Raw genomic sequence first — 17295 nt, forward strand, 5'->3', positions numbered from 1 at the left:
GCCGCAAAGGCACGATTAAGGCCCTTTCGCCACGGTAAACCCAAGGATGGAATCAGACCCCCCTCGGGCTGTACTTGTTAATCTGCTTGTATACATAGAACACCATGTACTGAAAAACACCTGTGCTGTGCCATGTATAATGAAAGTCTCTGCAGTGTTTAATAACTTGTAAAGAAATGTAAATGTACCCCATCCAGTCTGTGTACTGCTTTCATCTGCATAGTACTACATGTAATGTGATTCGTGATCGGCATTGAAATGTATCCTGGAATGTAGTGTAAACCTGTTCTCATCTGCTCCATGTAATACCCCCATTTGTACAGTACATGTAACGTGATTTACGGATTGTACTAAACTGTACCTTGAAATGAAATGCACGCTAGTGCATTGTATGGAACTGCTGTCAGCATCCAAATGAATTGTATGGAATTGCTGACCGCAAGGTACTGAACTATTTTCCAATGTATTGTGAACATTTTTTCTGAATAAAGTATGTTTTTGGAAAAAAAAATGTCTTCCTTTTTCCTGAACTGAGGATTCCCCTCTACCGTGGTGACATGGTCCTCAACCTTGTCCATTTCATTTCCCGCACTTCTGCTCTCAACCCTTCCCCTCGCTCCAAGAACCATCATAGGGTTCCCCCTTGTCCTCACCTTCTACCTCACCAGCCTCCACATTCAACAGATCATCCTCTGCCATTTCCGCCACCAACAAACCCATCTTCCCCACCCTTCCCCTTTCAGCATTGCAAGGGGACCATTGCCTCCCTGGTCCACTTCACTATCACCCCCTCCCCTTCTCACAGCACCTTCCCGTGCAAGCACAGGAGATATAACTTTTACCCCTTCCCTTCCCACTGCCCAGGGTCCCACTGTTCCAGTGATTTACTTGTACTTCTTTCAATTTAGTATACAGTTTCCTCCGTTCAGTCCGCAAGAGTGACTGCGAGATTCCAGGCACCTGTCATTTGAATTCTCTGCCCCACTCTGACCTCTCCGTCCTCGGCCTCCTACACTGTTCTAACGAAGCTCAAGGCAAGCTCGAGGAACAGCACCTCATCTTTCGCTTAGGAATTTTACAGCCCTTGGGACTCAACAGTGAGTTCAACAATTTCAGACCATTGCCTCTGCCCCCATTTTTTTGGACGGCAGCTGTTCCTATTTACACCTCCTCGAGACCCAGCTTTTGTTTCTTTCCTTGCCTCATTACATTTCCCGTCTGCACTCTCAGTTCGAAGTAAAAGATCCCGAGGCACTATTTTGAAGAAGAGCAGGAAGTTATCATCAGTGTCCCAGTGAATATTTATCCCTCAACCAACATCACTATAACAGATTATCTGGTCATGATCACACTGCTGTTTGTGGGAGCTTGCTGTGCACAAATTGGCTGCCGCGTTTCCCACATTACAACAATGACTGCACTTCAAAAATACTTCACTGGATGTAAAGCGCTTTAGGACTTCCTGAGGTGGTGAAAGGCGCTATGGAAATGCAAGTTCTTTCTGTTTTCTGGCCCATGGATTCACGGCCATAAGATTGCGGATGTCAATGCATATGCTTTCTGTTCCCAGCTTATGTTGGGAGCACCACAGTGGGACTGCTTTTCATGTGCCACAGGAGTTTACAAACTTTTCAGTGGGGAAAGCTCTCGTCAGTATTGTCCAAAGGATGCTGTCGTGGCAGAGAAAAGGGATTTTTATTAATATCTAGAGGCAGAAATAATGTGGTCAATCAATCAAAACAGAGAAGAATGAAAGGATCCGATTATCTTGTAGATTCCCCTAAGGTTTGGGAACCGCAGTTTGAAAAGTTATGGAGGGGAGAATCAGAATGAATGGGAGGTCACACTGAAGCAACTCTGTCTTCTCCATGACCAGAGGCTGCTGACAGAGCATCATGTGATGTAGGCCTCATAGAAAAAAAAAATAGGTGCAGGAGTAGGCCATTCGGCCCTTCGAGCCTGCACCACCATTCAATAAGATCATGGCTGATCATTCACCTCAGTACCCCTTTCCTGTTTTCGCTCCATACCCCTTGATCCCTTTAGCCGTAAGGGCCATATCTAACTCCCTCTTGAACATATCTAATGAACTGGCATCAATAACTCTCTGCCGTAGAGAATTCCACAGGTTAACAACTCTCTGTGAAGAAGTTTCTCCTCATCTCAGTCCTAAATGGCGTACCCCTTATTCTTAGACTGTGACCCCTGGTTCTGGACTTCCCCAACATCGGGAACATTCTTCCCGCATCTAACCTGTCCAGTCCTGTCAGAATTTTATATGTTTCTTTGAGATCCCCTCTCATCCTTCGAGTGAATACAGGCCCAGTCAATACAGTCTCTCCTCATATGTCAGTCCTGCCATCCCAGGAATCAGTCTGGTGAACCTTCACTGCACTCCCTCAATAGCAAGAACAGCCTTCCTCAGATTAGGAGACCAAAACTGAACACAATATTCCAGGTGAGGCCTCACTAAGGCCCTGTACAACTGCAGTAAGACCTCCCTGCTCCTATACTCAAATCCCCTAGCTATAAAGGCTAACATACCATTTGCCTTCTTCACTGCCCGCTGTACCTGCATGCCAACTTTCAATGACTGATGAACCATGACACCCAGGTCTCGTTGCACCTCCCCTTTTCCTAATCTGCCGCCATTCAGATAATATTCTGCCTTAATGTTTTTGCCACCAAAGTGGATAACCTCACATTTATCCACATTATACTGCATCTGCCATGCGTTTGCCCACTCACCTAACCTGTCCAAGTCACCCTGCAGCCTCTTAGCATCCTCCTCACAGCTCACACCGCCACCCAGCTTAGTGTCATCTGCAAACTTGGAGATATTACACTCAATTCCTTCATCTAAATCATTAATGTATATCGTAAATAGCTGGGGGTCCCAGCACTGAGCCCTACGGCATCCTACTAGTCACTGCATGCCATTCTGAAAAGGACGCGTTTATCCCGACTCTCTGCTTCCTGTCTGCCAACCAGTTCTCTATCCACGTCAGTATATTACCCCCAATACCACGTGCTTTAATTTTGCACACCAATCTCTTGTGCGGGACCTTGTCAAAAGCCTTTTGAAAGTCCCAATACAACACATCCACTGGTTCTCCCTTATCCACTCTACTAGTTACATCCTCAAAAAATTCTAGATTTGTCAAGCATGATTTCCCTTTCATAAATCCATGTTGACTTGGACCGATCCTTCCAAATGCGCTGCTATTTCATCTTTAATAATTGATTCCAACATTTTCCCCGCTACTGATGTCAGGCTGACCGATCTATAATTACCCATTTTCTCTCTCCCTTCTTTCTTAAAAAGTGGTGTTACATTAGCTACCCTCCAGTCCATAGGAACTGATGCAGAGTCGACAGACTGTTGGAAAATGATCACCAATGCATCCACTATTTCTAGGGCCACTTCCTTAAGTACTCTGGGATGCAGTCTATCAGGCCCCGGGGATTTATCGGCCTTCAATCCCATCAATTTCCCACCTAATAAGGATTTCCTTCAGTTCCTCCTTCTCACTAGACCCACTGTCCCCTAGTATTGCTGGAAGGTTATTTGTGTCTTCCTTCGTGAAGGCAGAACCAAAGTATTTGTTCAATTGGTCCGCCATTTCTTTGTTTCCCATTATAAATTCACCTGAATCTGACTGCAAGATACCTACATTTTTCTTCACTAATCTTTTTCTCTGCACATATGTATAGAAGCTTTTGCAGTTGGTTTCCTCTCATACTCTATTTTCCCCCTCCTAATTAAACCTTTGCTGAATTCTAAAATTCTCCCAATCCTCAGGGTTGCTGCTTTTTCTGGCCAATTTATATGCCTCTTCCTTGGATTTAACACGACCCTTAATTTCCCTTGTTAGCCACGGTTAAGCCACCTTCCCGGTTTTATTTTTACTCCAGACAGGGATGTACAATTGTTGAAGTTCATCCTTGTGCTCTTTAAATGTTTGCCATTGCCTATCCACCATCAACCCTTTAAGTATCATTCGCCAGTCTATTCTAGCCAATTCACGTCTCATACCATCGAAGTTACCTTTCCTTAAGTTCAGGACCCTAGTCTCTGAATTAACTGTGTCACTATCCATCTTAATAAAGAATTCTACCATATTATGATCACTCTTTCCCAAGGGATCTCGAACAAGATTGCTAATTAGTCCTTTCTCGTTACACATCACCCAGTCTAGGATGGCTAGGCCTCTAGTCGATTCCTCGACATATTGGTCTAGAAAACCATCCCTAATACACTCCAGGAAATCCTCCTCCACCGCATTGCTACCAGTTTGGTTAGCCCAATCTATTTGTAGATTAAAGTCGCTCATGATAACTGCTGTACCTTTATCGCACGCATCCTAATTTTTTGTTTGATGCTGTCCCCAACCTCACTACTACTGTTTGGTGGCCTGTACACAACTCCCACTAGCGTTTTTTGCCCTTTGGTATTCCGTAGTTCCACCCATATAGATTCTACATCATCCAAGCTAATGTCCTTCCTTACTATTGCGTTAAATTTCCTCTTTAACCAGCAACGCTACCCCACCTCCTTTACCTTTCTGTCGATCCTTCCTGAATGTTGAATACCCCTGGATGTTGAGTTCCCAGCCTTGGTCACCCCGGAGCCATGTCTCCATGATGCCAATTACATCATATCCGTTAACTGCTATCTGCGCAGTTAATTCGTCCACCTTATTACGAATACTTCTCACAGAGGCAGAGCCTTTCAGGCTTGTCTTTTTTTTTTAAAACACACTTTGTCCCTTTAGAATTTTGCTTTTTGCCTTGGGTTTCTCTGCCCTCCATTTTATTTTTCTTCTTTCTATCTTTTGCTTCTGCCCCCATTCTACTTCCCTCTGTCTCCCTGCATCGGTTCCCATCCCTCTGATATATTAGTTTAACCCCTCCCCAACAGCACTAGCACTCCCCCAAGACATTGGTTCCGGTCCTGCCCAGGTGCAGTCTGTCCGGTTTGTATTGGTCCCACCTCCCCCAGAACTGGTTCCAATGTCCCAGGAATTTGAATCCCTCCCTTCTGCACCACTCCTCAACCAACGTATTCATCGGAGCCATCCTGCGATTCTACTCTGACTAGCACATGGCACTGGTAGCAATCCTGAGATTACTACCTTTGAGGTCCTACTTTTTAAATTTAGCTCCTAGCTCCCTAAATTCGTCTTATAGGACCTCATCCCGTTTTTTTTACCTATATCGTTGGTACCTATATGCGCCACGACAACTGGCTGTTCACCCTCTCCCTTCAAAATGTCCTGCAGCCGCTCCGAGAGATCCTTGACCCTTGCACCAGGAAGGCAACATACCATCCTGGAGTCTTGATTGCGGTCGCAGAAACGTCTATCTATTCCCCTTACAATAGAATCTCCCACTATAGCTCTCCCACTCTTTTTCCTGCCCTCCTGTGCAGCAGAGCCACACCCGGTGCCATGTGTTCGGTCAGCCAATATCTGATGCAGGGCGAGGGGGGGAAAAAACGGAGATAATTTTAAAAATAAAATAGAACCCAAATCACAAATCAATTCTAACAAGAAACTGGGGATCAATGGTTTGGATATTTAAGACAGATACAATTAACAATGAATGATTTCTGCACCAGCACTTCATCACTTGTATCTGGCACCCCTAGTGGTTCAATAGTGAATGCACTGTACAGTTGAGCCATACATCAAGACAGGACAGGTTCCATTCCCGTGATTGCTGAGTTAGCTGTGGTCAGCCACGGTGGTGATAGGATGTGCTATGCTTGGCACCCCTGGGTTGGAAAAGGGTGAATGGAAAGAGCATGCTCTCCTGATCACTATCCAGTGACTCCAACAAATGCACCTGTTTGGGTTGGGGTAGAATGAGGCTTGTATGTGATGCCTGCTGCAGTCGAATAACCTGCTGATGCCCATTGAAAAAGCTCACACTTGAATAGTGGCGACCTGTTCTCATTGATCTCTACCTTACTCATTATCTCTGTTTTACAGTTAGAGGAAGGACAAAGGATGAGGGCTTCGGCAGCCGATGCAAGGGCGGAGACGGGCAACGTTACAGTACAATGAACAAACACATTTGCATTTATATAGTGTCTTTCACATCCTCAGGATGTCCCAAAACGCTTTACAGCCAATGAAATACTTTTTGAAGTGCAGTCACTGTTGTAATGTAGGAATCGCAGCAACCAATTTGCACACAGCAAGCTCCCACAACCAGCAATGTGATTAAAACAGATTATCTGGTCACTGTGATGTTGATTGAGAGATAAATATTGGCTGGGACACCGGGGAGAACTTCAAAATAGTGCCGTGGGATCTTTTACTTCGAACAAAAAGCAGTTTAACGTCTCATTCTGAAGACAATACCTCTGACAGCGCGGCACTGGAGTGTCAGCCTAAATTTTGTGCTCAAGCCTCTGGAGTGGGACTTGAACCCACAATCTTCTGACTCATGGATCACACCTAACACAGCTTCCAGTTAGCAGCAGTAATGATAGGGGGACAAGACACATAAAGGAAGAGGATTCCAAGGAACTAAATCCCTTCTGTTCTGCAATAGATTCAAGCTCTGCCCGTCATATTATAAAATATTCTCTTCATATGAAGTTTAACTAGGCTCAGCATGGCAAATTTAAACTAGTCTATGTATGCGTATGGAGATAGTTACAGATCAAATACACAATACAGGTTGAAGTCACCAATTGCAACATAAACTCTAGTCTGACTGTGACTATTTGGTTGCCCTAGATGCTTTCACACTCTAAATAAACCTTCCTTTTGGTCTCGGAGAATGCAAGCCTACAGAAGTTATCATCTTTAAATGGTGGAGCCTTCTAAAAGAAAAAATTTTCTTTTATAAAAGCAGGCTAGAACTCGCGTTAGTGTTTGCAATTGCTGGGTAATGTAGACTATAAGCACCAGGGCTCATTAACAGGGACTGCCAGCATATCCCATCATTGTGTCTTTGATCCGGCTTGATTGATGGTTCTGTATCAAGCCCCGAGGCTGGGATAAACAGTTTTTTTTTGCCATATCTTTAATCCACTTCTTTCTCCCATTTAGCATCACGACTGAACTCTAAACGCCCAGGTTACAGATATTTAAGAGCTGAGTCGATTTCTTCCTGACACATTAGTGAAGCACCTTGGGACAGCTTTCAATGTTAAAGGCACTCCCTCTCAAAATGGAAGCTAGCATTACGAATTATGAAATACTTACTTTGGTCTTGAAAGATGCTTTATAGTGGTGGTGGTAAAAGTACTTATTAATCTGTGGATTTATTTTTTCAGTGTAAGCTTACATATTTCAATCAATACATTTTTGTAAACGATATGGTCTGCCAACATAGTGTTTGTCAACCTACTGGAGAGATCAGGAGCGTATGGTTGGTATCCCACTAGCCCTTCTCTTATGCAGCCTGGAGAAGTGTTAATCCTGTTGCAGGTTAAACCATTCACTCTGGATAAGTTGGAGTTCATAGGACAGTTCACCAAGCATGAATCAAGTGTGGCGAGAAGTCTGAATTGTAACACCTACCTTGTCACAAACGACAGACCAGGCGATTGCTTTCTTCACTTCTGTTCTCCTGTCTTAAAATCTAACCCCCCAACTTACACGGCATAGTATGGAAACGTTTATAGTTTATATAATTAGAAGTCGAGTGCCAGTTTAACTAGACCATTTAACTCCAGGTTTAGTATAATATAACAGAAGCTTGGCCAATTTAATGTAAAGTGCCATTTATTTACAATGATTTTTTTTGAGTTAAAAATATGCACCGACAGAATGTTTAAAGTGAAACAGCCATTTCGCTTTACGATCAAGCGCCAGCTCCAGCGAACCCGGGTAAGTTCCTATCGACAGCAGTCCATCGTCAAACAAAGTCCGCACTGCTCTTCGATAAAAGAGAAAGCCTCTCTCTCCTTGCTTCACGAATTTCAGACAAAAACAGTACATTTGCTTGCAAGTCACACGAAACAATTGCCACTTCAGTTTTAATAACTTTTTGCAACAGTTGATTAAATTATACATTCAGTCCACATCATTTGCTTCGCAAAATCTTTTAAGAAAAAAAAGCTTAAAAACAATCAGTATAGTACTCCTGCTACTGGTGATTCTTTCTGTAATAAGCCAAATCTATTTTACACGTTACAAAGTGACAGTTTTTTTTTTAAAAAGAGCTAATCACAACCAGTAGCACAAGATGCCCACAGGCTTCACACAAGGGAACAAGTGCATCAGACACAACATTATAAACCTGATATAGTGACATACACCAATATGCACCAGTGCCTTAACAATAACAGCTTACATGTATTTTATTTATTTAAAGGCATAGGCATATACAATCCATAGACTACTATACAGGAGAACAACACACACAACTGAGATCCCAGCACAAAACTCACCTCCATTATTCTAATCACAGTGCGTTTCTTTTACCTTCGACGCCTCAGTAGATTAAACTTGTTTCACACGTATTTTTTTAAATTAAGTTCATTTTTCCCCCAGGCACTTTAAATGGATTCACATTCCGCTAGAAGTACATTCGGGGTGCAGTTTGCCTCAAAAACATTTGGCCCGCTGTACTGTTCAGTCACAAAAAAGTGAGCCAGAAACAGAAACCCCCTCTGAATCTACACGGGTAATTATGTGAGTAGTTCTTTAATGCGTGTAAAACAAGATTGTACAGAACTTTGCCTTTTTTTGTTTCACAACTGATCCCATTCAGCCCACACTGCAACTGGAATATTATCATTACCGTTCATGATTCTGAATCAGGACGTGTTCTAATCTTCTGGTGGAAACTCGAGAAGAGCAAGACTAGGCAGCACCACGTCCAGTGAAAGGTGCACTTCTTTAGACAGAATGGCCCACAAAACAAATGGGTTTGGGAATCACATCATCCCCATGATTCAGGACATGTCTCATTCTATATAATTCTTGATCAGTGTTACCCTTTTGCCTTTTCATCCTGTAAATGGTGATAATCACCTGCTTTGATTGGCAGCCTGGCCCCTTGGACTGCTTAGTGGTTGAAATGGGAGGCTTGGTTACTCTGTGGACAATTATTTTCTAGTTAACAGGCCATTGAGTCTGTAGCGATCGTCAAAGACATCCTTGAACCAAACTGAGCACCACAAGTGTACAACTCTAAGCAGCACTAAAATCTGTGAAACATATACTTCACAAATGAACTCGATTTTGTGTCATTCGGGAACTTTCAGCTGAATACAGTACATAAAACCGTAAAAAGGATTTACTCTGGTAAGCCCAATAACCAGCAGACAGGTTACTGTGTCAGGGACTGAAATGAATGCTGTAAGATAAAGGGAACATCACAGTATGTTGTACACATTTTACCCGCAATGGTAACAGAATATTTGGAAAGCCAGTGCTTGCAAAGATCAAAGCCCTATTGATCGGAAACAAGCTCTTCCCCAGCTCATGTCATGTCTAGCAGTGAAGCAGCAAAATAAAAATATTTAAAAAAAGTGAACTAAAGAATAGACCCAAGAACAGAAACAGTAAAACCCTTTTTTTTGTTTTTGTACAAAATAAACTAAGACGCCATTACAATTTACAACTCAAGAACGAGAGGTTGGGTTGAAAAAGAAAACAGTGTCTTCCTTTAGCTGACTGAAACTCAATTCGATCACAAAATGTCAAAGCTGAACATGGCTATATGGTCAGGAGAATGATGTGCCAGTTTGAAGACTGAGGACAGTACCAAGCCACATTGATTGTGTTCCCACAATTTAGGATCTTTTGTAATATTTTGTAACCACTCTCACCATATTAGAACTAGTTTTCCCCAACTCTTTGATAGCAGTGCTTCAAAAGGGCTTATACTGTCGACTCAATCACCATGTGTATGCTGGGTGAGGTTTGTTTTGTTGAAAATGACCAAAATTCCAATTCTAAACACAGCATAACATCTCTCAGCCACCTCCAAACTGCCACCAGGAACTGAATTCATCAACTTCTCAAAGCTCATTTTAACTTCTGCAGCATTTCTGGCATCATTGGAAGAACTTATCAAAAAGGTTGAATGTTGCAACAATGAAATTTGCAGATTGACTTTAACACTTCCAATTTATAGGGAATAAAAGGAAGTCTTTTGAAATCCATTTTAAAAATAAACCAACCAGTGACAGCAAAGAGACTGTTGGTGCATTGCACCCACTCACCGAGACACCTGTAATCCCAAGGCTGGTCCATTTACCCACTGCACCCCCTCATCGAGACACCTGTAATCCCAAGGACATGTAATTCTACTCACTCTACCTCCTACCAGGAAGCACCTGTAATCCCAAGGTGTCGACAACAAAAGTACATTTTATGAAAGAACGAATGCCCACAGCGGATCCTCGGTCAAGATGTTTAAATGAGCTCACAAAACACTACAATTAGCTGGTGAATATTCACTCTGGTGAAGTGCCACTCATTGCCTTCAAAATTATCACAATGACTCCATTTGGCTCAAACCACAAAGAAAATCCTTATTAATAAACACGTAAAAAAAAGCACAGTTAAAGTAACATTTTCTACAGAGTTAGCGCGCATATTTTCACTGAACAAGATATCCACCTATGGTCAATCATGCATTTGAGAAATCTGCTCCACTATCAACAGATTGGTAGATCATTAAAAAAACACACACAGCAGCTCTGTTACCACAGACTTCCAGCTACTCTCAACTGTGTCTTTGGAAGAGATGTGAGAAAAATATACAACAGGGAATTAAATGGCTCGCCTGCTTGATCACTGGCTGAATGCTACACTAAGTATTGCCCCACTAAGAGAACCAACAAGCGCTACTGAAAACATCAACTCATTTAAGATACTGTTGAGTTTTAAGGTTTAATTAATTCGGAATCTGAGGAGCTTCAAGCGCAACAACACCACCTGGAATAAATCTGACTGACACAGGTTTTGCCTGGAGCCGGCAACCTAACCATTACTTAGAGCTGTACTCTGAACAAATTCTGTACGTGCTACTTCAACTTGCATCCCTTTAGGAAAACAACAATGTCATATGGCACTACTCTGGTAAGCATATTAAAAGAGAGAAAAAAAATCACACCCAGTATTGATATTTAAATAGGAAAGCGAATTTTCGGACCCTGTTCTGTGAAACCTCAGTCAGTGGCAGCAGATGGGACAGGATTTTGAAATTAGCTGCTGTATTTTGACAACTAGCAGAACTCACTGGCAATGAATAATTTTGTATCTTGAATGACAGGCTTCCAGCAAGTTTCTGCCAAGTGTAAATCACCTGTTAATGGCATGGGCGTTGATATTAAAAGGGAGGAAACTGCCCCGCCCAAATCAAGAATTAACCAGCTAAAGACAGACAATGTTTTTTTTCTTAAACTGCCAATGCTTCCCAGATGTAAAACTCCTTGTGTAGTTTCTGAATGCAGGGAGAGTCCTGATTGATGCCACAGTCACGACAGCAGTGGTTGATAGACATCAGCAGAGGTGGACAGGAGCAGTGGGGGAAGGGGAGGGCTATCGGCCGTCCCTCACACAGCGGTGCGTGTTGGGGTGCTGGGCTGGTTTAACCCCATAATTTTACACAACCAGCCAGCGAAGTCCACCTCCTCGACTTCAGACCTCTTAATGAACATGTGGCTCTGTGAAAGAGCAAGAAACAAGAATCAGCATTTCACAGGAACACAGTTGGAGACCCGAGCTGTTCAGCAACTCCGTCAAATTGTGTTTTCAGCTGACAAGCAGAAGATGGGGATGAAAAAGAACTAATTCATGCCAACTAGCTCCCCCAGATTATAGAAATAACATTATTAGGCATTATCGGAATTTATTTACTTTGATTGTAATACATTCCACAATGATAACACTATTTTTTTGCAAAACCCTGAATACATATCGTTTGTGTAGAACTGCAATGTTTCCAGGTTCACCTGCTAAATTGATTCCTGTTGCAAAGTTACAAAAAAAGGTCAGGAAAACCATATATTACAGTGACACATTTAATACTATTGGACTTCAAAGGAATCATTAGCTGGAAGTTAAATCCACTTGGGCAAAAATGTAATCTCTTGTGTAAGCACCGCTAGCAACAACATGCACTCACATTGTGACAAAGGCATTGTAACATTTTCAATGCGTTCCCTCCCTCTCTCCCTCCACCCCCCCCCCCCCAAGCAATTGACCCCAATTCCAACAGTTTAAAAAAATGTTCCATGTTCTAAATCTCTCAAAATGGGAACAATCGTTAATTACACTTCTAAATAATGGATATTTTAAATTTCCGTGCAAAAAGGTGTTTAAACAAGTCTTTAAAAAAAAACCCCAACAAGTTGTGAATATTAGGTTTAATAAGTTTATTTTCGGCTTGGCACGTGGCTGAAGCACCTGTGGGATGTATCGCAAGTTCAACGAGTGATGTTTGGCTACCGCCTGGATTTGGAGAAATTCCCAAGCGATTCGCCGTCTGTCCTTGGAGGCTCACTTGGCACAATCCCCATAACCATCCAGCCAACATCCAGAGCAGCTCGCTGTAGGAAACTGCATACCAGCAACAGCAATCACATACACATGAGAATCTCACAATCAACCAACATGCCTACTAGTGGGCAGGACATCAGCAACACAATGGGGAGAGAGCAGGACATTGGGATTAGGTTTTGGATTATGCTACTGAAGAGCCAGCAAGGGAAAATGGGCTGAATGACATCCTCCTGTGCTGTAAACATCTATGGTTATAGTTTTGCTGCATCTGTCAAGTTCGGGGGGGGTGGGGGGAAAAGGTGTGTAACATTGAAAGGGATTTAGATCTGACTACGAGCAGATTTACAAGTAAAACTCGTTGGTGTGCGTGTCTGTTTAGTTGCCATAGATGCAAGAACACATCACTTCTTTCACTGTGTGTTCCACAAAACAAGATCTGTAATTAACTTTGTCACTTGCACTGGCGATGCAAAAGGATCAAAGTATTAAAGGATCAAAGTATTGGGCACTCGATTACCTGGTTAAATTATAGACACTCTCAGCACTCAAATCACACCAGTCTCGACCTTTGGTGTAGCATCCTTATTCTTTGAACATTAACCTCCACCTGTCAAAGAATTAGCCTTGGTGCCCAACTGAGGAAACTCGCAGTGATGTCCCTTTAAAATCCAGGTCATGGACGCAGGATTCATGCCATACATGATCATCATCATCATAGGCAGTCCCTTGGAATCGAGGAAGACTTGCTTCCACTCTTAAAATGAGTCCTTAGGTGGCTGAACAGTCCAATTCGAGAACCACAGTCCCTGTCACAGGTGGGACAGATAGCCGCTGAGGGAAAGGGTGGGTGGGACTGGTTTGCCATACATGAACCTCATCACTGGAATATTGCTACTGAGTTCTTTTTGCCCAGCGAAATGAAGATTTGAGCAAAGTCAAAGGTAACTTTTAAAACAAATCTAGTGCAGACAGCATAAAGATCTCACATGCACAGCATACATCTTGTGAAATCCCAGAGACCTTACTGCAACATATATTTCAGCCTTTAACTCCCCACCGAACCATCAGGACCCTCACAGATACTTTCCCTGGAATTTATGAGATAATATAGGAATTGGCTACAGCTCTGCTCAAAGGAACTCTTATTCCAGTGAAAGTTTTCTCCCTGCCAGATGTTAAGAACACTTGGCCCTTTCTATGGACCACTTGGCTCACTATTGCTCAACAGCAATCATCCCTCAACTCCAAATTCCTTTGCCAACAGGGTTTATCCTCCACACAGTGGAATTAACACTCTTACCCAGGAGGTATGTACTACAGGTCAGAAAGAACTGAAATAGTCCCAAACAACTGAAACTCAAACTCCCTTAGGAAAGGATGTGGATTCATACTGATGCCAACCCCATGCGTGTTCTAGTTAATGACCAATACCTACAGCTCTTTACACATCCAATGTTAATAGTCAGCATTTTCACAGGAGTACAAAGTACCTTTTGGAATGGGTGTTATTGCTGAGCACCGAGTCTCATCGCCGAGAGCATGCAGAAACCATGCGCAGGCAGTGGAAGGAGCGTGCGGCAAACCAGTCCCATCCTCCCTTACCCTCAACCACTGTCTGTCCCACCTGTGACAGGGACTGTGGCTCTCGTATTGGATTGTCAGCCACCTAAAGACACATTTTTAGAGTGGAAGCAAGTCTTCCTCGATTCCGAGGGACCGCCGATGATGATGATATTGCTCCACACGCACAGAAATTACACAAGTCATTCACTTTCTTTCTGACTAGACTCTTTTTGGGAGGGAAGCCATTTCAATCCTGTGAAATGGACACTACTGCCATAAGAATGGGGGCAAAAGTATGGAAAGCCAGATCAGAGGAGCGGCTGAGTTCCGCGCATCAATTTTATAAATCTACAAACTCAGTGGATGTTCTCCCAGCGACTGTTTTAGGGGTATTAAAAAACCGACAGTTGTCTTAACATTCCACAAGGAACAACTATTTTGGGTTCTGCTCCAGCAAAAGTTGCAAGTACTCGATAAATGGACAGATCACATCAGTAACAGATAATGAAAGTTTGTTGTATCTGCATTAGTCAGTGCGATAATTCCATTTGAAAGGAGTTGAAGATTCATTATATATGCCGTGTCACTATTTCACACTGTAGCAGAAACTATTAATGTGCACACATGAAGTACAAGCTTTATCGCTGAACACATGGGCACTGAATGGATTACCTGAATACTTGGTAAAGTATTTTGAGCCACACCTACCCAAAATCATTAATTAGGACCTTGGAGCAAGAAATCTACAGGATTCACTGAGTCGGGCTGTTCTTTCATAATTGAATTGAGGTTCAGAACCACACTCTCAGGCGAGCTACATTTATTGCTATTGAGGGTAATGCTTCCCATTGCCAGTTATCAGCTGGTTAAATAATCGGGTGAAGGTGGGCAGGGAAGTGGGGACATTTTCAAGATTAAAAAACATTTCAAAGAACTATCTGTTCAGCTCGTCACAAAGGGAAAGCTCTCCCCAGTCACGGGGTTCTGACTGGTGCACTTATTTCTCGCTGTACTGGGATTTCAGGACATCAACCAGAGGTTCAAGCAATAGTCTAGCTCAGCATATGACTGCAAACACATGCATTACTTTCCCAGACAGAGCGCGGCTTTATTGCTTACAATTCTAGCAAGACTACAAACGATTGATTATTGCATGGGCATGTAACCGAGACTAATAATATCTCACTTAGATATGCCATGATAGATTAGGTAGAAATTGTAATGTTTTTCTTGCAAATCTGATGAGTAAATGTGGCTGCTTGTTGGCAGATTATCTATTTATGATATCACGAGTCTAGCCAACTCAAAGAGGGAACTATTATGACAATTCCCAATGTAACTGGGATTGACTTATCAGTAACCATAAAGGCTTCATTACATTGCAGTGAATGAAAACACCAGACAGCTTCCGTTACATTATGTAACAAACACAAACAGAATTCAAACTAAATTTGAAAACGAAAAAAAGGGCAAATCAATTTAAGAAACCGTTTGATTACAAATTAAAAAGGATTAACTGAAGTGCATTGTATATCAGTAACCTTTCACAGATAGAGCTGCATTTTCCCTCCTAACACAGATTATTATATAATTTAGTACTCCCCCACTGGCTGTTCACAATTACAATGGTACGGCGATTTTAACGTGCACCAATTAACCGTCCAAAATAAACACGAGGCCTGACAAAGCAAGACGACTGTCTATCTGGTGATTAGGCGCTCTCTATTGTTTTGGAAATCTGAGAATAATCCAGTAGGGAATTCAGGAGAAACTTCCTTACCCAGAGAGTGGTTAAAATGTGGAACTCGCTCCCACAGGGAGTGGTTGAGACAAATACTATCGATGTATTTAAGGGAAAGCTGGATAAGTACATGATGGAAGAAGGAATAGAAGGATATGTTGATGGGGTGAGATGTAGAGGGGTGGGGGCACAAAATAGTTGAGCCAAATGGCTGGGTCCTGTGCTGTAAATTCTATGTAATATAAAGATACAAGTCTCAATAATTCTGAAGAAGGGTGAAGCTCGAGTGTCATTTTCAATGGAATAAATAGGTTGGAGCAAATGCCACCACTTTTAAAATCCCAGAGTCTGCACTAGATGTAAATCAGTAATTGAAGGCCCAGACGCTGAAGGATTTTCTCTTACCATAAGTAGTTTCAAGTCTGCTCGGTCAGCTGGATTCTTGAATAAGCTACAATTAAAAAGTATAATTAGTAAAATAGCACAGCATTCCAGATTACAGTGAAAGTTGCAAAAACCAACTCAGAGCTCTGAATATTAACCAGCTGTGTAGTTACACTGCAATAAAAAGTGAATACTGAAATATATGTACAGCCAATCATTTTTCAAAGTTTTCTTTTGATATAACTTGACTGTATGCAAGTACAACACAACATTAACATAATGTATAAGGCCTGGAGCATTCTATCTCACATACACATGAGATGACATTTAAAATGAAAGCAACTCCACATTAAATAAAAAACGTATCAAACCTGTTCAATGACATAAATCGAAATAAAATATTATAATGAAATAACGCGCGACAAAGGGCCAAATGCTTCCCACGAAGATAGCTATAAATCACCAATTTTACGATAATCAATCTACAAGCCATAAAATCCTGACGAACTCCAGACTCCAGCAATCACCATCAGCAAGTACCAGCCACGACTCTACCAATTTAAAAAAAATGATAACACACAGAGAGAACACAAGAATTAGGAGCAGGAGTCGGCCATTCAGCTACTCGAGCCTGCTCCGCCATTTAATGAGATCATGACTGATCTTCAACCTCAACTCCACTTTCCTGCACTATCCCCATATCCCTTGATTTCCTTAATATCCAAAAATCTATCGATTTTTGTCTTGAATATACAAAGACTGAGCCTCCACAGCCCTCTGGGGTCAAGAATTCCAAAGATTTACCACCCTCTGAGTGAAGACAGTTCTCATCAGTCCTAAATGACCGACCCCTTATTCTGAGACTGTGACCCCTGGCTCTAGACTCCCCAGCCAGGGGAAACATCCTCCCTGCATCTACTTGTCAAGCCCTGTAAGAACTGTATATGTTTCAATGAGATCACCTCTCATTCTTCTAAACACTAGAGAATATAGGCCTAGTCTACTCAATCTCTCCTCATAGGACAATCCCCCCATCCCAGGAAACAGTCTGGTGAACTTTTGTTATACTCTGTGGCAAGTATATCCTTCCTTAGGTAAGGAGACCAAAACCGTACAGTGCTCAAGGTG

At 42.3% G+C, this 17295-nt stretch overlaps 1 protein-coding gene across 2 annotated transcripts in view; it reads right to left on the reverse strand.

The window, feature by feature from the left end:
• Positions 1-7724: 7724 nt before the first annotated feature.
• LOC139228717 (dual specificity mitogen-activated protein kinase kinase 2) overlaps positions 7725-17295 on the reverse strand; it is a 96334-nt gene continuing 86763 nt past the window's right edge. The window contains exons 10-11 of one of the 2 annotated variants that reach the window (XM_070859994.1): positions 16189-16234; positions 7725-11641 (exon numbers count right to left, since the gene is read on the reverse strand). In XM_070859994.1, the coding sequence (XP_070716095.1) occupies positions 11531-11641; positions 16189-16234 (157 nt within the window). In that variant the 3' untranslated portion in view covers positions 7725-11530. Of the gene's footprint in view, positions 11642-12275; positions 12537-16188; positions 16235-17295 lie in introns of those variants that run through there. The other variant, XM_070859995.1, reaches the window with a different exon arrangement.

This window comes from Pristiophorus japonicus, chromosome 18 (assembly GCF_044704955.1).
Source record: "Pristiophorus japonicus isolate sPriJap1 chromosome 18, sPriJap1.hap1, whole genome shotgun sequence".
In the NCBI taxonomy this organism is placed as follows: Eukaryota; Metazoa; Chordata; class Chondrichthyes; family Pristiophoridae; genus Pristiophorus; species Pristiophorus japonicus.